The sequence below is a fragment of the Cyprinodon tularosa genome, unplaced genomic scaffold, assembly GCF_016077235.1.
Source record: "Cyprinodon tularosa strain WSP-4 unplaced genomic scaffold, ASM1607723v1 ctg314, whole genome shotgun sequence".
NCBI lineage: Eukaryota > Metazoa > Chordata > Actinopteri > Cyprinodontiformes > Cyprinodontidae > Cyprinodon > Cyprinodon tularosa.
In genome coordinates, this window is record NW_024039024.1 from 324,505 (window position 1) to 349,507 (window position 25,003).

The window sequence follows — 25,003 nt, forward strand, 5'->3', positions numbered from 1 at the left end:
ATTCTAGAAAATATTTATGATACATCCTAAGAAAAATACAATTGCCTTTTCTGTTTAAATCAACAAGATCACTTTACAATCTTAGGGAAACGATCTTGTGGATTGGAAAATTAGTGTAGAAGCTTAATGGTAAACATTGAAATAGTACTAGTCTACCAGTTATTATGGCTGATGGATTTTAAATGAAGTTGAAGAATTGCAAGTGCGACTCCTTCAAATATTCTATTCACTTTGTGTGATGTACTGATACCACAGCAACTAATCTGCCCCTCATCATGAGTATTCCTCTTCTGTTGCGCTTTTAGGACAATTGGTGCTTACTTTGATATCTTTGGTAATTGGGAGAAATTAGATCATTTTTGATGCTGTCAACCATAAAACTTGTCAAAATAAACAAGTATAAATTTCAGCTATAAATGAGGGTTTCAAGGAGCTTCTTTTTTGGCTAAGGCATGGGTTCATTAAAAAAAATAGTTTCTTCTGATATGACAGTTTGGGCAGAGGTGTAAAACTATTACATTGGGTTGTCTCAGACTGGACAGCAATTCCAAATAAACATCAGAACCAGACTGACATTAGGCTTTTAGACTGGCTCCAACCTGTCTAAAAATTTGCGAGCGTAGGTCTGTAGCAGGAATATGCACAATTTAAATTAACTTCAAATAGTAGATTATTTAACAGGTAAATTAAATATTAAAGATCTAAATCTTTACAACTTGCTAAGAAAAATAATTACCAGATATTATTTGGGGATCCTGTGGATATATAAAAGACAATTCACAGTAAATGAAGCCTAATTTCCAAACCTGTCATTTGAAGCCCAAGATGAATCTGCTGTTCATGCTAGTAATAACTGTATATAAACTATTGACTGGCACTGCGAATGATAAACGGTGATGAAGCTTTCTAAAGCTTTCACAAAGCCTGTAACTCAAATGGCATGGGCTGAGCAGCAGATTTATTTGAGCGCATCAAAAAGCTAAATGCATATTTTGGATAAACTTTGTATGCTTCCTGCACAGACAACAGCTTGACAGTTGGTTTCAAAGACTGTCTGAGCACTTGAAGGTGTGCAAGGAGGTGTTCAAAGGAGAGAAACACTAAAGTTGTTCACCCATGCGTATCACATTGTTCTTGTTCTTATTAATCCCCAGTGGACATCTGTGAAGCACTTAAAACAGACTTTAGCTTGCGCCTTCTAACTTGCATCAATAAGACAAGTCAAGCTAGACAGTAGAACAAATCATGACATTAACACCTTCAATGCTAATAGGCATGGGTTATGTTTTACACTTTTGTCTGTAGTGTAAAATTGACATTAGGTAACAGGCAGAGAAAATGTGGTGCAGTTGCTGAAAATTGGGCTCCTGTATTGTAATGAACCACAGCACTCTAATCTATACTCTCATATGTTGAGATGAAATGTCTTCAATAACTGGCCAAAGTGATTGAACTCCCTCTCGCCTTCCCATTATAATGACATCTCTATGTGCCTCACCTATATTTTAAGTAACAGTCCATTTGAATCGGATTTCCTTCATTTTGGTGCACATGTCACATAAAAACTTAATTAACTCCCCTTCCACCATCTTGAGGAGTGCAGTGTGATTGGAATGCCAATGACACAGTGTGGAGCTGTGGCTAGAGCTCTTGCAGAAGCACGATGTGCTAAAATCATGCTAATTTAAATAATTGATATCACACATAGTGCGTTTGAATAAATATTTAAATAAATAAATAACACCTCTGGTTCATAGCTTGGGTTTCTCATTAGCAGGCAAACTGTGCTGCTCCGATCTCAGGAATGAAAGTTGAGTGAAGCAATTGCAATAATTACAGCAGTGAGAGAAATGTGTGTGTGCGTGCAGCAAGAAGGGTATTGGGTCCTCACGGAAGGCAATAAGGAAGGAGGCGCTGGAGGTCTACAGGTGCGTCTGATTGAGGGTAATCTGGGTATCCCCCTTTTTTATCTCTGCAAAAAGCTCTGCTGCTCCTGCATGCCTTGGGCACCGGTGGCTGCCTGGCATAATGAGCTCCACAGCCACACAGTAGAAGATGCCCCGCAGGACAGTCCCTACAGAGCCATAATGAGCACTCCAGTGTACCAATTCATACTCCCCACCAAGGGGCCCCAAAGCCTGCCTTCCATCAGACATGGGTGGGCACAGCTTGTTTGCCAGACCCTCTGCAGCCACCATCCACTTCAGCTCCCTTTCTGGAGTAATAGCATCTCTCTTCTGGATTCAGCCTGGTGTCCCTACATGTGCAGTTGGAGGCATGGCGTACAGCCTCTGCTTGGCATCAATCACTACATCTGGAGAGAAGTGCAAGGCAAAGGGTGCAATGGGGACCTGAGCTGCCGAGAAGGCGGGCAAGCACAGGACACTAGGATGGAGTGTCGGGTGAAGAGGGAGGACAGCTCAAGTTGCTGGAGATGAGAAAAAGGTAAATGATGATAGAGGGATGGAGAGAGTGAGATAACTGACAGGTTGAGTGAATGTGAGACAGCCAGCACAAGATAAATTGTACAATGAGGGAGCTGTACAGTTACAGTAGAAGAGAGAAAAGGGAGTGGAGGGAAACAGAGATGACTATCTGGGTTTAATGAGATCTATGGAGGGGGAAGAGGGAAAATGAGGAGGGCATGGAGAGAGAGTCAGAGGTAAGAAGAAACAGTGAAAGAAGCAAGCAGTTGAAGGCAAAAGAGAAAGAGAGGCCCTTTTTCTAAACAGCAGCCCCTCAGCTGGTACTGGGGTGGATCTGTGTGTTTAACTGCACCACTGAGCTTTTGCTGTCTTAAACAACTTGGGGGTGGTGGAGAGGAGTGTTGGGCCGGAACATAGAGAAACACTTTGAAGCTCTCTCATGCTGCGAGACACTCTAGTGGATTTAGAAAGACTGTTTTTCAAATATAAAACAATATAAACTGAGAGATAAAAGCAATATAAATGAAAATTTCTAATTTTGAAATAAGCACAGACTTGCATTCTCTAAACAGTGAGTGCTAAGGATCAATATTATTAACATTTTCTGCACGCCTCTATGCAGATAACGAGAAGGCAATCACGAACGTGGTGCAACAGCATTCAACAGGATTAATTGGCACCTTTAATTGTGATCATGAGGAGTTTTCTTGGCAATGACAGATTCAATCTTTTTCCCTTGTTTGCTTTAGAAAATGTTGTTTGCCCATATTTTCTTTATCCTTTTTCTGGATGTGGCTCTCTGTGTGTGAGTGTGTATGTGTGAGTTCTTAGCCTCTTATGAAGTCAGGAGGTAACAAAAGGTACTCATCATTTTTCATCCCTGCTGCATTTATTCTACTGTAGAAAAGCAGGCAGCTGGTGCAACCAGGTTTTTCTGTGTCTTTTTCAGTCCACCCAACAAATGTTGTAGAATCTCTTCTAAACTAAAACATTTGCATGTTTTCAATCCAGGCCCACAGTCATCTGAAAAGACTACCATTTTGTGAAGAAATACACTCAGTAGAAATCACTCTGCAGGACTATACGGTGATGCAGAATCGATACAGAAAAAATTAGAGCATTTTTTTATACTAAACTCCTGACATATGTCTCAAAAAGGATTAGCATGGTGGAATGCATTGGACACTCCTATTTTGAATGCAGTGTTTTTTAGTGTTTTTAATAAATTTGCATTGGTTTTCTTCTAGCATAAAATCTATGTGGAGCCAAAAATTTGTGTGTGCAGGAAATGTCTCCATCTGGGAAAAAGGATTACATTATTGTTATTATCTACTGAGGGATTAAGGGTTTGTCTCAATTTGTCTCAGGGAGTAGTTTTGAGCTACAAAAACAAGTAAATCAACCCCATGTAACAATATTCTGCAGCAAATAAAAACAAAAAGATAAGACATATACATATCTAATATAGAAAATATGTATGAAGAATTTACCACGTCAACATTTATCTCAGTGATAATATTTCTGTTGGAGTTATCTAAATAAATTTCCCACCTGCTTGCATTAACAACCAAATTGTGTTGTTTAAATGAAGTTTTGCAAACAAAGGTGGCATGGCCAAGGGAATAATGAACAGGGTAAGGATGGTAATGAAAAACTGTATGAAAAGACTGGTTTTATACCTTGCTTAAATATATTTTTGACCCATACATCCACATTAATCATCATCAGATGTTGGTATCTTCTATGCATAATGAACGTCAGGTTTTTCTAGATTTCAAATTATCCAGCTTGAAGATTCTCAACAATTATTAATGACAGACTGCAAATATATCCAGACTGCCAGAGCCCAATATCACAACCTTCCTCAATCCAAACCCCACAGTTTTTATTTTAGGAGGGAAGTCTTTCTCTGTTTCTCTGAAGTGCTTTCTCTACTCTTGAAATAATACATAAGATGACATTGACAGGTAAATTATTTGGTCTCATCTGGCTATCTATTTTTTCCTAATGTCTTTTCAGTTTCTCCTACTTTAAAAATGCTACAACAAACTTATTGTTAAGCAGTGGAGGCTTGCGCAGTGATAAGTCTTTGAGACCATAGCGACCAGTTTACTGCAGTATTTATTGTTTTCCTTCCTTTCTTAGAATCTTGTGGATGTTTTCTAGTATGTCCTTTCTATTTCCAAATTATGGCCTCTTTTTGTTCACCTCAACATTCAGAAACTCAGAAAAAAATGTCAGAATCACAGGTATGTTTGCAAATATTTTGTTGCATTCTTGAGAGATTATTTTCTCCTTTATCATGTTGTGCAGCCTTTTTATTAGCCATCTATTAGGACTAAACTTAAAACATTTTATTTGAACTAATAGGGAGCAGCACACATAGTGACACATGTTAACGTTTTCTTTTTTGATATATCTTTTTGAACCTCATTTTGTTGATCTGTTCTTTGCTTTTTTCACAATTTTACATGAATATGTTTATTTTTTATCATGTTTTTTTTAATCCTCATGTTTTTATTAAGTAGGTTTACCAACATCTGGTTTAAATTTGAAACATTGTAAAAATACAGACAAAAACATACATGTACATTGATAATGTTAATTTTCCCCAACTTTATGTAAATGTTTGTGAGTGACTTGTAGAGTTTAAAAAAACAAACTGTAAATTTTGTATTGTACACAACAATAATAATGCACAGTTTTTTATGTTTCTGAGGTCTGCATAAGTCTAAATTCTACATAATATATGTTTCATTAGTTGTTTCTGCCTGTGTCATTTAGCTTCAGCGCTGGATAAACAGACAGGACACCATAACAGAGCACTGCCCAGAGGCGCAATTGACCTTTGGGGTTCTGATCTCTTAATGTGTTTCTCTATGTTGGTGCTGATAAAAACCCTCCTCTGCCTCAGTCCAAATCCATAAAGCTCATTCCAAAGATGTTGGTAATGCAGAGTGGGAGACACAAATATCCTCCTCATTCCATGGTCATAACCTCTGTCTCTGCCATCGATTGCTCTAATAGGTGTTTAGCAGGCCTTGCATGTACCTTGGTTTGATAGCCCCTTGATGCTCCAGCATTTTCTTTTTACCGTGGAAAGGATTTGTCTGGAGGAGGCAGAGAGAAAATAAATGTTTTATATATTTATTTAGAGAGATGTCCAAAGGGTGTTTTGATTGGAATTTCTAATTAAACTGCTCCCTTGTTCACATATTTTGGACATTTCGGAACAGAAGTAAATAGTACTTTACTATACAGTTCATCATAAGGGTAATCTGTGTAAGTTATACACATGGGGGATGTTGCCCCTATGCCCTAAACTAGACTCCAGGGTTCCATGTTCATCTTTAGTAAGCCATTGTGCAAGTCAAAATTATATGGTCTGGAAGGTTATACAATTATTTCTGTTTTCCCACCTTAACAAAACATTGTCAAGTTTGTAATAGAAATAAAATATTTTTTTCCTTAGTGAATCATGTCCTTTACATATCTTTACTGGAACTGAATCTGGTAAAAAAAAAAGTACAATTAAATATATGCTGTGTGTTTTTAAGCTAATCTGTTGTTGATAACCAAAACTCAGATATCATTATAATGGTAAAACAGCAGCCTTTTCCCCCTTGAGTGTTAAGATAGCATCTCTATCTCAGATGATAAATGTGACCTCTGTGAAAACAGAGATAAAAACAGACTGCCACATGCACAATATACTTAGAGTTATGGCACATTTCCAACATATATTGTTGTATGGTTAAGTGCGATAGTCTGTCCTTATTTTATGTTTACCATTTTAAGCCGTTACTTTAATAATCATTGCAAAAAAAAAAAAAGCATAAATACAATAAAAAATTATGGCTTCATTCTAAACCCTCATAGATTATAATTGTACTTAATAAGGACCTGGGTTAATTTCCTCACTTACCTGCTGTCTTAGCATCATGTGTTTTCAACTGTTTTTGTTTTTGGAGTTACTAGTACTTGGCCAAAAATTCTCTCTCCGTTGAGCTTTCATCCCCCCTAGTGAGATTATTTCTGCTTGCATAGTAGCTGTGCCCCTGATAAATGTTTACATAGCTAAACCCACTATCTGTCTACATGTCCTGGTTCATGTGTGGCCCTAACTCTCATGGCTGGGGTTTGGTTTGGGCCTCTCTCCCTGCTACTAGTGTGGAACAAATTCCTGTCAGAGTAAGGACCACAGGGGAAAAGGCGCACAGCTGGTTTGATTGGACTCTGCACTAAATCGCCTATGTCCCTGCCATCAGCACACAAGAAGCAGTCACAGACATGCCCGTACAAGAGAAACTGATTGAAGATTTCTAGATTCATTCCCAATCAAAATCTGAAGGGTGTTCAGACAGATAAAAGTCTGATGTCATTTTGTGAGATGAGTATCGATGTATAACAAGAAAAGCTAAGCTAGATGTTTAGTGTGCTGCTGTGGGCTCTAATTTGTCACAGAAATTGAACAGGACCTTCTTAGAGAGACTAAAAGCTGAATTGTAAATAAAGAAAAGGTCTGTGGTCATGAATTGTAGGGACAAATACATTTACTTTAGAGGAAATTCTATTTGCCATGCCTGGTTAACTTGCAGGGATACAGAGATTCAGCATCCGTGCTTTGAGGTGCAGGGCCAGACCAAGGCTGAATAGAGCAGATTTTGATATGAAGCCAAATTGCATCTCATCATCTCTGACAGCACCATCTTTCTTAATTGTCTCCAAATTGAGCATAATCTTTCAGACTTAACTAATGACCCGGAAATAACAAAACTACATTAAACAAACTTTGGATAAAATGTGAGAGCTGTAAATAAATTACAAAAATATGATTATTTCCCTGACTTTCCCATCTGTACCTTAGAGTCCAGTTATGTACAGATGAGAGGGCCAAGTTTAACGAATATTATAAGGTACATAAAAGTACATTGGTAGAAACATTAATGAAGAAAATTCTACTACAGCTGCAGTCTATACTTGCACAAAAATCAATAGTAAAAAAGTAAGTATTTGAGCTATATTATATTTAACATTTCAAATACAAAACTAGGACAGCACCTATTTCTGAGTATATTAATTATTTATTTATTTATTTATTGTCAGTTACATTCACATGAACTAAAGTTAAATACTGTACTTATTACATGTTTTATGTAAAAACTATATTAGTAGGATTGTATTTATAAAACAGATACTTGTCTTTCTATGAAAAAGCAGTTAGTAATGTACTGCTAATCAAAATTTGGATGTGCTTTACATTCTGTTAAACAACTAGCAAAATAACTCCAGTTACTTCTAAATAAAAAGTAAGTTGTTGTTAGGGAACAAAACCGATTTGACACTAACCTGATCAGACATAGTTTTGGTTGATGATGTAGGATTTGTTCTGCAAAAGTGAATGTGGCCTTGTCTTTACCAGAACTTAATGGCTTCTCAGTCTGATGGTCCAAAGTGATCTGCTATCAAATTCTAAAATTGGTAGGGAAATGGTTTAATTTTGCAACAACCCTGTGTTGCCATTTTTTCATGGGCACTACTGGAAGTTATACGGTCTTGCTTTAAAACAGAAATAGTGAGGTGGTGACTGCAATGTTCTGCTGCTTTCTGCCCTTCAGAAGAATGTGTAGAATATTAAATACAAACCTCTGGTATGACAGCATCTCTTTGGGTTATCAGAGGTGAACTTTAGAAGTGTAAACAGAAAAGTCATATCAGAGTAACCATATCTTTCTGCTTCTTACTTATCAACATACAGATACACGGAGAGAACACTCAAACATACACTCTTAATCTGTTTTGATACAGACATGCATTCTCATGCAATCTATCTTCTGCAACACACAACCGAGTCTAAATGTGGCACATGCACACACAAAGCTAATGTTTCCACAAAGTAGATGAGCCGTATTCTGTAACAAATCAAAAGCATCCGCAAAGCCACTTCTTCTAGGGCCGTGGAGGCGTGTATCAGCCGGCGAAAATGCCGGCTTTTGGTCCCAGGGTGGCTTGTGTAACACTTGGCCTACTCCCTTGCCACTGCCTGGATCAGAAAGGCCCACTGCTATCATCTTGGCGCCGGCAGCGCTGGGGCTGGTCTCGGAATGACAAATTGGTTAGAGGGAGTGAGCTAAGAGAGGAGGCCAAGAATCATACTTTGAAGAGAGAAATGCAATCCCGCTTTTTGACAAGCATGGCACATTATATGGTCAAGTGTACAAGTCTGACTCCCATCATGCAGAATGATCCAGATCCCAAAGACACTTAAAATGAGGCAAGGCTCTCTCTTCAGAACAATGCCAAAGTATTTATCTTAGAAAGTCACCCAAACTATGATAGGATTAGAAAGCTTTTCATCAGGCGCTCTCTTGTTACATGGCCTCAATTTGTGTCAAACTGCTATTTCTCTCCAAAGTATTTGAAAAATAATTATATTCTTGTATATATTTTAATATAATATTAAAATATATAATTTTTTTATTTTTTTGTACAAAAAGTCATTACCCGGGCTGCTCAGTGAAGCAGTTGGTAGCATTGCTGGTCTGCAGCAAGAAGATTCTGGGTTCGATTCCCGGCCTGGGGTCTTTCTACATGGAGTTTGCATGTTCTCCCTGAGCATGCCTGGGTTCTCTCCGGGTACACCGGCTTCCTCCCACAGTCCAAAAACATGACTGTTAGGTTAATTGGCTTCTCTAAATTCTCCTTAGGTGTGAGTGTATTTGTAAATGGTTGTTTGTCCTGTTTGTCTCTGTGTTGCTCTGTGATGGATTGGTGACCTGTCCAGATTGTACCCCGCCTCTCGCCTATAGACAGCTGGAGATAGGCACCGGCACCTCTCGCGACAGTGATTGGGATAAGCGTGACTGAAAATGGATTGATGGATGAAAGTCATTACCATTTAAAATTGGCTCTTAAAAGCTCACATGCCCCCTGTCATAAGTCTTATAATTTAAGACTTTTAGGTACTTATATGCTGTACAATTAAACAAAAAATGGCATACAAGCACCAATTGTTTAAATAAACTGTTTGACAAAATGGATGCAATCTTCCCCATCTCCATTTATATATATATATATATATATATATATATATATATATATATATATATATATATATATATATGTATATATATATAATTTGATTTATTTATTGCTGAATCTGGTATTTTGTTAGGCCTTATCAGTTTCATACATCACAAACTAACATTCGGAATACTTTTTCAGAGCCCGGTGCTTGATCAGCAGATATAATCACCTAAAATTACCACACAAAAGTATTCATATTATATTACTAGAGCTACTGCTGTCTCTTCTCTATTGGCATGAAAAATATGTTGTGCTTTCTCACACTCTTTTTTTCACATTTCAGTTTTTTCTAAACCTCACCTGGGTATTACTGACTCAATAGGCTTCATAGTAACTGACTAGGCCCCTTTAACCCTTTTATTATCTTACTCAGCAGAAAATTGATTTATCTAATTTACCATTTGTAACATCATGTAGAGAAAAAAAGGCTTAGAAAACCTAAAGAAAAAACAATTGAACAAGCAGTCTACGGAAACCGTACCTTACTCTCCCGGATCAAGCCAGTTCCTGGTTAATGCTCTGCAGGTGCCAGTTAGCTTCATTTTTTGGTGTCTCACAAGGTGCCCTTTTTCACCAATTCATCATCTGCCCCAAAAAATGTCTGTACCAGCCACTGTACAGGTTACTTCACCTATGTTGGGTTTTTTTCTACTGAACTAGGTTTACTATGTTATTTTTTTGTTTTGCTGTTAAGCTGTCAAAATGGATGTCATTATTAAAGTGGAAAAGCTCAGAGATTAATTATCATGGTTGTAATTTATTTTTTACCTGCCAAAACATGTTATTTTAACAGTGGCTTTTTAGAGCTACTGCAAAACAATACAATAATAATAAAAAAAATCTAGAATCCCTTAAAAATGCTTGATTATACACAAAACATTAAGAAAAGAACCAAGCATCAAATGCAGCAAGTGACATACACATGCACAAGTTTTGTTTTGTACATATTGATACACTAATGGGTTCTGCAATGTTGTTTTTTTGCCTTTTCTGAAATTATAAAAACATCCCTTAAGCAAGAAGTTGAGCAGCTGCATCCTATAGGCAATAAAAGTAGTATTAAGCTGCCTTGTAAAATAAAATAAAATCCCCATACAACAAAATCCTTCTCTAGTTAATCCAGACAGACATACTGCATTTTAAAAAAAGCAATCAATTGGACAAGAGGCTGTTCCAAAACACAGAAATATGAGGGGAAAAAAATATCTCTGGTATACAAGGAATTTTAATGGGGTTGACAGTGACCATCTGCTTATCATTGTAGATGTACAGGATCTTATGCTACTTAGGGAGCACATATTCAGTTCATTTTACACCAAAAATACTTCAAATTCTCATAAATTGTTCTGTTAGACATTTTTCTTAGTTTTTCAGTAGGTCTGGTCAAATACAAGTTTCCTCTGTGTCTTTGAGACTCCACCCTCATACAAAAATGTGCCTTTTCTGTGCCAAATCAGTCATGACATTGCAGTGATGCAATGCAAGGTCTGCAAACTTGCCATGTCAGAAGCACACACACAAGAACCTGGACCAGTCACATTCCCTCTCTCAGCACCTCCAGAATTGAGTTTGAGGTCGTAGAGTATTTTACTTTTGTTGTCAAATTGCTTTGTAAATGAGGCCCACCCTGGCAGAATTTCAAAGCACTTGTGCTACATATGCAGCTTCCTCCAGGCACTGGTTTCTGAACCTTTATCATTCTGTATGCATATGCACAGTATTGCATTAAGAGCACATGGAAGACTAGATAAACATGGCAAGCTCGGAGTAAGATGGAAGCCAGTATGCTTATGTCTTGTCAGCATGTCTGTGTTGATTTTGTGTTCCCCGACATGACTGACATGGTCTATCTAATAACATGGCAGGTAGACAGTATAGAAGCCTTGTAGCAATCTACCCATTAAAATGATATTCAATCATTTTTTGATGGGTTTCTTTTTTGTATTTTTTTTATTGCCTGAAACCACACCTTATAATGATTGGAGGTCCAGACGCCATTCACCTTGAAATGTTTTGTTGCTTGGAGACTAGTCGGAAGAATTGTTGTGATGTGTTACATTTTTACCTTGGCAATGACAATAATATGAGGCGATTCTATGACAACTATATAGAATATTTTTTTTATGATGCTCTCTTAATTTCAACCATGCATCTCTGTGCTTTGAAATCACATGTTTCGAGAATAGGCATTTATTTTGCATAACACTAATCCATGCTGCTACAATTAAATCTCTAAAATAACTATTTAATGATAATTATGGTTTCACTAAAACATTGCAAGATTGTTCCAGGCTTAGAAACTGCTAATGAACAACAGCGGGGTATACTTTAAACTGCAGTGGGGACAAAAGAACCTGCAACCAATGTCTTTCAAAGGCAAATAATGAGCAGTGATGTCACTGTCTTTAAACTCCAAACAACTTTGTCATGAGCCAAAAAGAAAATGGGCATTATGTGTTCTGTCTGAGATGGTTAACATTTTCAAAGATTTTTATGAATACATTACAAGGATAAATAAATACTTCTTGACATCAAACTTCTTCACCCAGTGTTCGCATCCTGCCAAGCACATGTAAGATTTATTTTGTTTATCACAGTGTTAAAAAAGAAGTGTACAGTATGTGTGTTATGCTTGTTATAGTCTGTATTTTCACTGCCTATCAAGGACTATTCTCACATTGTAAAAAAAAAAGCAAGGGGAAATCCATTGAGAGGGAAGGAGACAGGAAGCACAAGAAAGAGAATATATTTGGAGCTATATTCTGTAGATCAAAAACATGGCAGTCACATGATCAAAGGCATTTGATAATCCTTGAACTACATTGCTCCTTTAATCCTACTCAGAGAACTGTGTTTTATCAGGTGGGGTGAGGAGGGGGTAGAAGTGCAATGGCGGGGTAGTAAATGAACCCAAAAAAACAGTAAGTAACTGGTAGGAATACAGTTTAGAGAATTCAGTGCTGAACTTTAGCACAGGCTGAAGAAGATCACAGTATAAAGCCTCCTTCTACATGCAGAAAATGGAAGCTGAGTCAATGTGGTGAGGAGCACAAATGTGTCACAACTCCCTGTCCACTCAGATCTGAATGGTGCTCTTGTTTCTGTTTCATGATGTTTCTTGGGGAATCAATGAATGTTACTACACTATTATATGTTACATAGATGTACTATAGATGTAGACTATAGATGTAGAATTCACAATATGTACAATTATTAATAACCCTCAAAAGGATGTGTATAAAAGCCTTAAAATAAGTATGTTTAATGGAAAACTGTTGAGAATCTTTGTTGCTGTTGGATGTCATTTTTAGAGGCAAGAATAGTTAATAATAACAATGAATGATAACTCTGGAGGAGCTTTAGAGATCCACAGCTCAGGTAAGAAAATGTGTTCATAAGGAAATTATTACCCTATTTTCTGGACAATAGAGCGCACCTCACTATAAGCTGTGCCCACTAAATCTTAAAAAAAAAAACTGGAAACGTTTATATATACATATAAATATAAGCCGCACTGGGTTATAAGCTGCTGATATCTGGTGAACTATCCCCCATCAAACCTGTAGGGGGAGCTCTACATATAGCCCCTGGAGTAGGGACAAGGAAGACTGCTACTGTAGCTCCTCTTAGCTTGTTGGCTCACAGCAAAAAGAGCTTCTACTGAAAGATGGGGCTCTGTCACTACCCGATCCGTCCCGGGTGTCCATACATAATGTAATTATGTTATGGAAATTACTTGTTTCTATCCTTAACTCACTAACGAATGCTAATACACATCTGTAAAAAAATGCTTTATGAATTTTGTGAGACAATTTTTATGCTTTTTACATTTTCTGCGTTAAACGGCTTCTTTAACGTGCTCAGAGCAGTCCGGCGAAATATGACTAAACCATCTTTACCTGCATTTTAGTTGTTTCTTTCTTTAGATTATGCACTATATAGCATAAGGTTAAAAGGAAATGAACACATACAACTCAAAAACACCAGATTTATATGTGAAACCAAAGACGAAAAAGTTAGCTCCCGCAAGTGGCGTAGGATCCCATTTCCGCTGGAGATCGGGCAGAGACGGCTGATAAAAGAAATTATTTTTAAGGCATTTATTTTCTCAAGAAATACATTAACTTTTAACACATGTTTTAGTACGTTTATTATTTTTGGGATTATTATTTAGGTATTTTTAACAAAATAAAATCGAGGACGACTCGGAAGTATATGTGGATGCGCATGCGCAAATGAGCTGATGGCGCATACGCAGAACGGATTGTGCTTCTGGGACGGATGGGGTAGTGACAGGCTTTGCTGACTCTTAATTTCAGCTCTGCAGGAATCGAGCCCAGTCTCTTCATTGGTTCGACAGCATTAACAAGGCAAATAAACGTCAAAATGTGTGAATTGTTCTCTCTTGTGCCTGAGCTAGCATGATCTTGTGCTAAATGAAAATTAGTCCTTTACTCTTTCATTTCCAACTTTGACTTCCCTCTCTGCTGGTTTGGAAAGATCCACACAAAAGCCGCACCTTCATATAAGAGGACTGGATTAAAGCGAGGTAAAAAAAAAAAAAAAAAAGTAGCAGCGTATAGTCCACAAAATATGGTATTTAGTATTTTATAAGTTAGTAAAAAGAAAAAATGCTGTTGATAGAAAGTCATTAGTAACAATTACAATTAAGAATCAAGATTCTTCACTGTCATTAATATTCAACATTACATTTTGTTGGGACATCTAGCCATAATGCATATGTAGCGTGCAGATAGAAATAAAAAAGACGAAAGAAAAGCCTCCTTAGACGACACCATTAAATACAAAACACCCTCAGTGGAGAATTACAAAATACAAAAATATCAAACACCCTTGACTCTTAGAAGAACTAACAAAAACATTTGAAGAACATATACACATCTTTGGAATAAAAAATATGTACATGAAAATCTGACATGTTGTGCTAACATAAAGTGCAGTTTGTACTTTAGCTGATCGACGTTCTAGTTGGTAGGATTGGTTCTCTTTGGGTGTGTGATCGTGTCTCGGTGTGTCTTAGGACTGGTTGTCATGGCGACGATCTCGTAAACCTGTGTGGGCAATTTCCCAGAAATATGCTACTTTTTGGGGGCTTATAGGTACTTGTAGAAACCAATGACTAGGCCCCATGAGGAAAAGATCTCTTCCTTGAATGTTGGTTAGGTTTAGGACTGAGGTGTGAATTGATTTTAGGTTAGGTTGATGGTTATCTATGTGGTAGTAATGGTGACGGTAAATGTGTGAGTTAGCCATGGAAATGAATCCAACATAAATGGAAGTCATTATTAAGTCTCCACAAGGATAGTGTGACCAACATGTATGTGTTGCCTCTGTGAGTGTCTGACAACAGTGTCTCATTTGTTTTGAGGTAATTGTTGTTTCATATATTTCCTGATGGAAAGACACATCCTACAATCGCTGTATTCTTGTGTAAAAAGCAGAATAAGAAATGAGTGCTGTTTAGACAAATTTAAATAAATAAACTTTCCAATAAGTAAAAACTTGGTTGCTACAACATTATGTTTTCATTATGCTTTCTTCAACTGGGATAGAGAGAACTTGGCCACAGCTATTGAAAAACTGAAAGGACAATTTTATAGGGCAAACCATTTAGATAGGCTATTGGAGGTTAGAATAGACTAAACAGCAGCACAGTCAAATGGGCAATCAACACCAAACATACAGCCAAAGGGGGGGACTGATGCAAATAGAGGGCCACATTTTTAGATTTAAGTCTAACTATGCTAAAATTATGCCATACCTTAGTGTTGGTCCACCCTGTGACATCCAACTAAAATACATTTTCATGGTTTTAATATAACCAGATAGGTAAAGAATACATATGCTTATCTAAAGGAAATTGTTAGAGTTCTTAATAATTAGGATGTATTTTTTAAGTGTCCCCCCATTGAATCAATTAATCAATGTGTATAATATAAAGATGGCATTGCAGTTTATGGGCTGCAATTGTCTTTAATAGTAGGTATCAGGTTAAAGAAAAATAAATGAGGAAAGCAAAATATTTTTTTATTAAATCAGCATGTCTCCCAAAAGTCAGATAAAGAAACATCATGTTTCAGTTATCTTTCTATTTCCTCAGAAAATAAGTTTGTAATATATCACTGAATTTTGCTCTCTGTGCCCTTATCAAATTACAATAACCACCCGCAGCACTCTGAAAATACAAAAACATCAATATGCAGTGTAATCAAAAGCCCTGTATTGCAAGCTCTGTCAATAGTGTTTCTTTATCAGATGCTAAATGTCCCAGACCAAAGTTGAAAAGTGGCAGCTGTTTTTCGTTTTGTGCTCTTACTCTGGCTTGCTCTTCTGAATACACCACCTTCATTATATTATATTAATCATAGGATGAGTCATTCACTTTTTTCACAAAAAAACACATATAATAATAATGATTAATAATTAGCATCTGCAGGAGTATGATTTAGGAGGAAGGAGTGACAAAGGGAGGTGACGGAACAAAAGCTGACATTTTGCCTAGCTGAATGAACAAAATGGGATTCCTGTTACTTTTTCCATTGGTTTCTGATTAAACTGATTACATTTTCTTTTTTGCGACAGTTTATAAAACACTTTTTTAAGATTTTCACAAGTGGTATATGTGTGGGTGCACTGTGTTATATTTAAGTTACTGATTAATATTCAGTTAAACATGCCACATAATCCGTATTTAAAAAAGCCTTGGTCACTTGATAAATAATTGGACAACTATTACTTTTTCTTTCATCTTCGCTTGTATAAAAATATAGGAAGAAAGAACAATATATTATTTTGGAGGCAGTGCTTGCAGCCAATCTAAGTTGATTTTTTCTTGCTTTTCTGAGCAAAAAGCAGAAAAAGAACAATGTTCTTTAATTTCTTGTTTGTATTTCAAAAAAATACATACATCTAGTTGCCGTTTTTCAGATATCACGACTATAATACATCCTCAGAGGGGAATGTTTTGTCTGCTAATTCTATCGTTCCAAAAAGACCCATTTGTGCATCTATATTTTATACCAAGGCATTTATGCTGCACTGAAAGTATGCTTGTTTTTCCTTCTTTTTTTTATTCCGCTGCTGTGGCCAGCGAGGTGTTCTCCTCCTACGCTGCAATGAAATATAGATGTTAAGAGTCTGGAGAGTTGAGTGTCTCATCTGTCCTGGTGATACCATAAGGCAACCATTAATAGTGTCACAGCGCATCAGACATACCACAGGCACATAATTGGATATGAGGACATAACTGAAAGCACCTGCTTGGAAATCAACAGGGCCTTCCCAGGGGGTAGACCCTTAGTAGATTCCAAAAGACATTTTCCGAGCCCATCCACTTTCCTGCTGGGTTTTTGGCCTCATCCACCGCTCTTTTCATTTCTCACCCAGGTCAGTTTAAGAAGGCTTGTTGTTTACTCTTTTTTTTTTTTTTTTGCAGTTTCTTTGTGAGTATGCAAATACTTTGGATCTTTGCATAATCACAAGCAGCAGGACCATCTGTTGTTGCCTTGTTGCCTTACCTTGTGTGTGCTTTTAATGGTGTTTTCTTGTGTCTAAGTGATGTATTGGCGTATTAACAATGTGATAATCATTTAACCTCAGAAACAGCTATCAGGAGCTTGTGCAAAAGTCCTGAACATATGCTCAGTAAAATCTTTTGACAAAGAAGGATTTATAATCCATGTGGAGCTATATACATATGGGGGTACTGGAAAACAAAGGCAAAAGCTGGGATTTATTAGAAGCATAGCAAAATGATCACGGATAGAAAACAGATTCTTTGGCTTGGGCAAAACAACAGGCCCAATTGCTATTACAATATTATTGAATGTAAATACATCAGATCCGAATCGAAAGTAAATTTATTTCTGTGATTAATTCAAAACAAGTTAAAATCGTCATCGAATTGACACGTTTTTAAGAATAAGCTACAAAGGACATTAATGACGAAGCTTGCTGTTCACAGGGCACTGTATCCAGGCGTATCATTGGAATATTTAGAGTAAGGTAAAAATCTCTTTTTAGCGGCGGCATTCAGGTTATTCTAAATCAAACCCAAGGTTGTGTTTGATTAAATGATTTAAATACTGTGCTTTACACTATGAAAAGATTTAGAACGTGATTAATAAGGAGAAGAGTGGAAGTCAAGAGTCACCATACGAAAGAATCTATCAGAAATGTTAAAAAAGCAAGCCCAGAGACATACACTCTAACTTCTGTCACCAAAGATTTGCTTTAAGATGCACTCCACATGTACTTGATAATGTGTTTTTCTTGTAGAACCCGGGCCAGACACCAGAAAAGTCTTTTAACTCTACATCACCTATTTGTAAGGTAAGCTCCTGCTTTATTTCGGTCAAGGGTGAACATTTTTTTTATATGATAGATAATTTAGAACTTACATTTTTTTAGGTTAGAAAAATAAAATAAAACAATCTCAGTGATTTTTACATGAATTTGTAATTTTATTTCAAAAATCTAATCAAAGCTAAATCTATTTTTTTTAGTAAGGATTCTAATAGAAGCTAATTTAATATCAAACCACCAATTCCATTTTTGTCTCTTCCTTTCAACACTGTGTTAATCATTTAAGACCTATTTAACATGAGGCAAGAAGGGCAGATTTATTCAATGCTAATTAATACTTAACAGGCACAGTCAAAGTCATTATTTCTCTCTAATAGTGTGAAGTCATCTCAGTGCACTAAAGTTACTTTCCCCTTCAACCTTTCCTCTCAGAGCATGCCACTTGCAAATGTGATAGGGTGCTATAGAGAAAAGTTCACACAATTTTACTTCACTTAGCACCAAACACATCAGAAATGTCTGTGTCCTTTTCTGGATGAATGGCTGCTATGGTGGAAAGTGACTTATTGCAAAAGTGGACCTTGGTAAAAGGAGCCCAATAGATGGAAGCTATCTGACAGCCTGTCATCAACCATTCAAAGCCTTACACTGCCGCACATCACTAATGCACAGCTTGCTGTCTAAAATAACTCTGGGTGAATTCACATCAACACATAGTTGTTAAATAGTAAATAACAAAGTTATGCTTTAATTTTCCAAGTCAATTAATGAAAAAGGTAATGGAGAAATCTAATAGAAGTACCATTTTCCTCTCTACATCAGTGCTAAAATAACACATCTGGTCCGTAACCAAAGACCTATACTCTGAATGTGACATCGACCCAAATGGTCACTCTATGGGCAGAGAATTATGCCATGAAAAACGAAAACTAAATATCAGAAATTAAGTTGAATGGCCAAGAATGAATATATATGCAAAATTCAAAATCAAATATTTTGGTTTGAAGGGGAATTTCCCTCATTTTAAATTTTGTCTAATAACATCACTGAGTGAAATTTGATGATTTACTCAAGTCTTTCTCAAGGACCCATGCGTGACACAAAAAGTAGAATTTTAGAATCAAAATTGAATTTTAGAACTCAAATGGAAATAAGTCAAACTGAATTATCAATACAATCAAATATAAAACACATCACTTTAGTTTCAAATCATTAGATATATTTTAATTAAGTAATTAATCAAATCTGGAGCCTGAACTTGCAACTCAATATTTTCAAGCTTATCATCTTGTCCCTTTTGCTTGGGTAGGATTGGCATATAATTGAGATGTGTTTTTGATCATTATGTTGCTGTAAGATTAACCCCCTGACCAACTAAACTAATACCACAGGGTATTATTGCATGGTGCTGCAGAAGGCTTTTGTAACTGTTTAGCTTCCTCCCCCTTTATAAAGATTTTAATGTATGATTTATCAGTCCATAATAGGCTTCAGCTGTCCAGTGGCAGTGTTTCATGGCTCAGACATGCCTCTTTGTCTTAATCTGATGTCTTGGGAATGTGTCACTGCTGCAACTCATCCTGTCAAGCCGGAAGCTGAAAGTATTCACAGTTGAAAATGACACTTTTATACTTTGACTACTATTAAGCTGTGTTTGAAACTATTGTACTGAGAGCATAGTATCATGCAAGCTGTTAACCCTAAAAAAATGTGTCCAATTCAGATATGGCTTGGTGTCTTTGACACCTTTTCCTATTGGAGTCTCCTGCAGTTTCTAATTATTAATGGATTGTTAATGGAAATCTGAGTGTTGATCATCTGAATGTTGATGGAAAAAAATTACTCGCTGGCACCAGGACTTTCTTTAAGTTTTTTCTATAGATCCATTTACTGTTTGTAAACAAACAGGGCTGAATGTGTGACCTAGCAGCACAAGTTTGTTGGCTACCAGAAGTTTACAAGCTATACTGTTGTATCATTTGGAAAAGTTTACCTTAACAAATGGCAATAAGTGTACAGTTATTGAATGGAAATATGACATTAGCAAGGACTGTGCACTTTGAGCCACATAAATAAACTTGTTTCAAAATCAAGCATCCTGTTTCACAATCCTGTTTCACACATACCACCCCATTGTTTCACAATGGGGTGGTATGTGTCATCCTCAAGCTCGGGTCCTCTACCAGAGGCCTGGGAGTTTGAGGGTTCTGCGCAGTATCTTAGCTGTTCCTAGGACTGCGCTCTTCTGGACAGAGACCTCTAATGTTTTACCTGGAATCTGCTGTAGCCACTCTCCCAGTTTGGGGATCACAGCCCCCAGTGCTCCAATTACCACTGGCACCACTGCTGCTCTTACTTTCCACATCTTTTCTAGCTCCTCCTTCAGTCCTTGGTATTTCTCAAGCTTCTCGTGTTCTTTCTTCTTGATGTTGCTGTCGCTTGGGATTGCCACATCTATCACTACTGCCTTCTTCTGCTGTTTGTCGATCAACACGATGTCTGGTTGGTTAGCCATCACCTCTTTGTCAGTCTGGATCTTGAAGTCCCATAGGATCTTAGCTCGGTCATTCTCAACTACCTTAGGAGGTGTCTTCCATTTTGACCTTGGGACTTCCAGCCCATACTCATGGCAGATGTTCCTGTACACTATGACAGCTACCTGGTTGTGGCGTTCCATGTATGCACTTCCTGCCTGCATTTTACACCCCGCTGTTATGTGCTGTACTGTTTCAGGGGCATCTTTGCACAGTCTGCATCGGGGGTCCTGCCTGGTGTGGTAGACCCTGGCCTCTATTGATCTTGTACTGAGTGCCTGTTCTTGTGCTGCCATGATTAGTGCCTCTGTGCTGTCCTTCAGTCCAGCCTTTTCCAGCCACTGGTAGGATTTTTTGATATCAGCCACTTCTTCTATTTGTCTGTGGTATACGCCGTGCAGCGGCTTGTCCCTCCATGATGGTTCTCCTTCCTCTTTCTTGTCCTCACTTTCGGTTTTCTCCTGCCTGAGGTACTCACCAAGCCATTTGTCTTTGGGGGCCATCTTTCTGATGTACTCCTGGATCTTAGTTGTTTCATCCTGGACAGTGGTCTTGACACTCACTAGCCCTCGGCCTCCCTCGTTACGCTTGGTGTACAGTCTCAGAGTGCTGGATTTGGGGTGGAACCCTCCATGCATTGTGAGGAGCTTTCTCGTCTTGATGTCAGTAGCCTCTATCTCCTCCTTTGGCCAGTTTATTATACCAGCGGGGTATCTGATGACTGGTAGAGCATATGTGTTGATGGCTTGGATCTTGTTTTTCCCATTCAGCTGACTTTTCAGGACCTGCCTTACTCTTTGTAGGTATTTAGCTGTGGCAGTCTTTCTTGCCATCTCCTCATGGTTTCCGTTAGCCTGTGGCACCCCAAGGTATTTGTAGCTGTCCTGAACATCTGTTATGTGGCCTTCTGGTAGTTCAACCCCCTCGGTTCTGATCATCTTCCCTCTCTTTGAGACCATGCGACCGCACTTGTCCAGTCCGAATGACATCCCAATGTCGTTGCTGTAGATCCTGGTAGTGTGGATCAGTGAGTCGATGTCTCGCTCACTCCTGGCATACAGCTTGATGTCATCCATGTAGAGGAGGTGACTGATGATTGTTCCGCTTCGGAATTGGTATCCGTAGCCAGTCTTTGTGATGATCTGGCTGAGGGGGTTCAGGCCTATGCAGAACAGCAGCGGGGATAGTGCATCGCCTTGGTATATGCCGCACTTGATGGTGACTTGTGCTATTGGCTTTGCATTGGCTTCCAGACTTGTTTTCCACAGCTTCATTGAGTTCTTGATGAAGGCTATTAGAGTCCTGTTGATCTTGTACATTTCCAGGCATTCCAGTATCCATGTATGTGGCATTGAGTCATAGGCTTTCTTATAGTCAATCCAGGCAGTGCACAGATTTGTCTGCCTGGTCTTACAGTCTCGGGTGACTGCTCTATCCACTAGTAGCTGGTGTTTGGCTCCTCTGGTGTTGCTTCCTATTCCCTTCTGGGCAGGGTGCATGTATTGAGCCATGTGCCTATTCATCTTAGCCGCTATGATGCCTGACAGGAGCTTCCATGTTGTACATAGGCAAGTTATTGGCCGGTAGTTGGATGGGGTTGTTCCCTTCTGCGGATCCTTCATGATCAGGATTGTCCGTCCTTGGGTTAGCCAGGGTTACATGCAGGTTAGTTAGAGAGGTTACATGCAGAGACTATGGGAATTATGGCAGCTCCAACAACCATTGTCATCATTGACAAAGAAACAATATATATATATATATATATATATATATATATATATATATATATATATATATATATATATATATATATATATATATATATATATTTTACCAGGTATTCCATTAACCACAAAATATAGCAACATAACCTTACCAGATTTCATTTGGATGCCCAATTATGCCTTATGCCACAGCACCCTTTAGTGACTTTTAAATGGTCCATAGTTTTAATGTTGTTGTAAATTCTGAGAGAATCAGTTTTAAGCAACTATAAATGCAACAACCTGACATTTTAATGCTGCTGGTGTTTATTTTCTAGGATTAGATTTGGTCTTGCTTTCTCATATGTTTGAAAAGTAGTTGAAACTTACACAGGCAGCGTTTCTCTTCCTGCGCCATGCATATAAGTTCCTGAGGATGTAGGCTATAAATGGATCTGTAGAAAAGATGTATATATTATTAAGCATGATGATGATCTTTCATAGTTAACTGCCTTTTTCTTGGCATTTTGTAGCAACACCCTAGTTCCTGCACCGTATTACTGTTCAACTCATAAAGTAACACATTGCGTTCCTACACTGCTTCACAGCAGATGGGGGGATGTTTTAAGCAATCGAGAAAAGTTGAATCACCAGTAGCAATCAGCAGCTATCAAAGCTTGATCTTCATTGCAGTACAGTACAGTTTTATACTAATCAATTAATGAATTTTTTATTTTCCTTTAATTGTATTTTTTCCATTTTTGATGACCTTTACCTTTTTTATACCTCTGGAGCCTTCTTACACTAATATTGATATCAAAACATATGTTTTTGGACAGGACCTACTGCTCTACTTTGGCTGCCTGTTGTATGTCTGTCTGCCATATTTCTGTCTGATATCTTTATTGGAATTCTTCTCTTTCCATTTTCAAATACTTGATCAGGGTTGATGTAACGTGGGAACACCGTGGGTTTTGCGGATGGTGTTGTTCACGTTTTGGCTGTTAGCAGCGGAACATAATCTCCCTCTAGTCAGCTCACATTAGTCTCCATGATCCGCACCAGCCCAATATGTGCACTGAATGCAATGGGGCCAGCTGGGGTAATTTAGTATGTCAGTCAGCTCAGGAGGCTGGTAAAATGAGTAAATGGCTGAATACGATTTAGATGTAAAGAGTATTCTGATTATAATGGCTCTCAGAATGGAATACACTCTCTCTTTTCAAACTTTTATTTTCATCTGCATTGTGTGCATCCCCCAGATAGACATTGAAATGAACAGAGGGCTTAAAAACTGACTGCTCTATGATTATATTAAGAGTGTGAGAGGGAGCGCAGAAAAGGAGGAGGGAGGAGATCTGATGCCTGAGCACTAAGTATATATAATTGCTTCTTGACACACTGGCCAAATTCTGGAGTGCCAGGATCTGAACGAAGATGATTAACGGCTGTCCAAGTGGGTGGGCAAACCAGGTCATTCAGGGCCTTCGGTTTCCATAGTGATACCAGTCTAAAGGCCATATATTGCATAGTTAACATCCCCAAGGTCTACATATTGTCAAACTACAATTATGACAAAAGCATTGTCTGTCCACTAAAATTCTCCTATTCAGTCACCAAGCATTCATTCCACTTTTTCTCTCTCAATTGTTCATGTCTGCTTTCCTTAAATGGTTCTCTCTTGCCAGTGAGAAGATAAAGAGTGAGAAATCTTGCATTATGTGAATAATTGATGTGTGGGTTCACCTCACAGCATCATTACAGTACGGCACTCAGTGTAAGAGGTGAAGGTTGGATAATATTTCTGACACAGGGCTTCAGGCAGTAGAAATTGTGTTGGTTTTTCACAAGGTTTTCCGCCGCACGCATTACAGGTTCTCATCACTGCATGACACGGAGCAAAATGAAATATAATCAGAGATGCAAGTTTAAACAGAGATATCCCTCCACTGTAGAGCTGTAGAACTGTAGAGCAATTGGGCCAGCTGTAGAGTTGTAATTGCAGCATGTTTTTTTTCTTTGACAGAGTTGAGCAGTTTTCAGCTGCAGCTATTTGAGTTTGATGCACCGATAAACATGCACCAGCCACTTTAATAGGTACACCTGTTCAATTTCTTGTTTACACAAAAAAGGAATCAGAAAAACCACATGTCAGCATCTAGGCATCTAAACATAGAGGCTACTGATTGAAGCTGAAACCAAGCATCAAAATGTAAAAGAAAGTGGATTTTAAGGGTATTTCAGTCTGTCAGACAGGCCAGAACCACTGGGATTTTTTCCTCAAAACCCCCTCCTGTCTTACCAGATAATGGTTAGAAAACATTTAGTGAGTGGCAGTAGTATAGAAAAATGTCTGAAGAGAATGGGGAGCAGAGCTTTAGAAAATAGAGAGTCAACAGTAGCTTAAATAGGATATACTTAACAATATCTTAACATTCAATAACTTGGCATTTTGTGATGGGTTATAGGAGCAGAAGGTCCCACTAGGCACCACTGTTGTCAGCTAAGAACGGGAAAAAGAAACCACAGTATTAGCTGAACTAAATTGGACAATAGCTACAAGTCTCTCTTAGATACATCTATGAATGGTTGGGTAGAGCATGGATCAATGGTTTAGGCTAACTGTCATGGTGTTGTGGTATGTGTGTGTGCATGTGTGGGGGGGTTCTTTTTAAAATGTCTACTTTAAATGTAAACACTCTAAATGTAGAGTGTTTAACTTACAGCAATATTTTCCAACATGGTTCAAAGCCCTTATTATTTCAATTTTTTTCTTTAAACATAGCAAAGGTTTCACTGTGTTCCAATTGTGTCCACAGTCGCAAGACCTCAATCCAGTAGAGCACCTCTGGGATGTGGTGGAACGGGACGTATGCATCAGGGATATGCAGCCGACAAATCAGCAGCAGCTGTGTGATGTAAGCAATGG

At 37.9% G+C, this 25,003-nt stretch overlaps 1 protein-coding gene across 7 annotated transcripts in view; it reads left to right on the forward strand.

Annotated features, from left to right (window-relative positions):
* Window positions 1–25,003, forward strand: part of pcdh11 (protocadherin 11) — a 192,727-nt gene that overhangs the window by 49,851 nt on the left and 117,873 nt on the right. For 2 of the 7 annotated variants that reach the window (XM_038292607.1, XM_038292609.1), the window contains exons 4-5: window positions 17,811–17,864; window positions 24,894–24,992. The exons of 2 other annotated variants lie outside the window; for them this stretch is intronic. In XM_038292607.1, the coding sequence (XP_038148535.1) occupies window positions 17,811–17,864; window positions 24,894–24,992 (153 nt within the window). The remainder of the gene's footprint in view (window positions 1–17,810; window positions 17,865–24,893; window positions 24,993–25,003) is intronic. 3 more of the 7 variants (XM_038292610.1, XM_038292612.1, XM_038292608.1) reach the window with 2 other exon arrangements.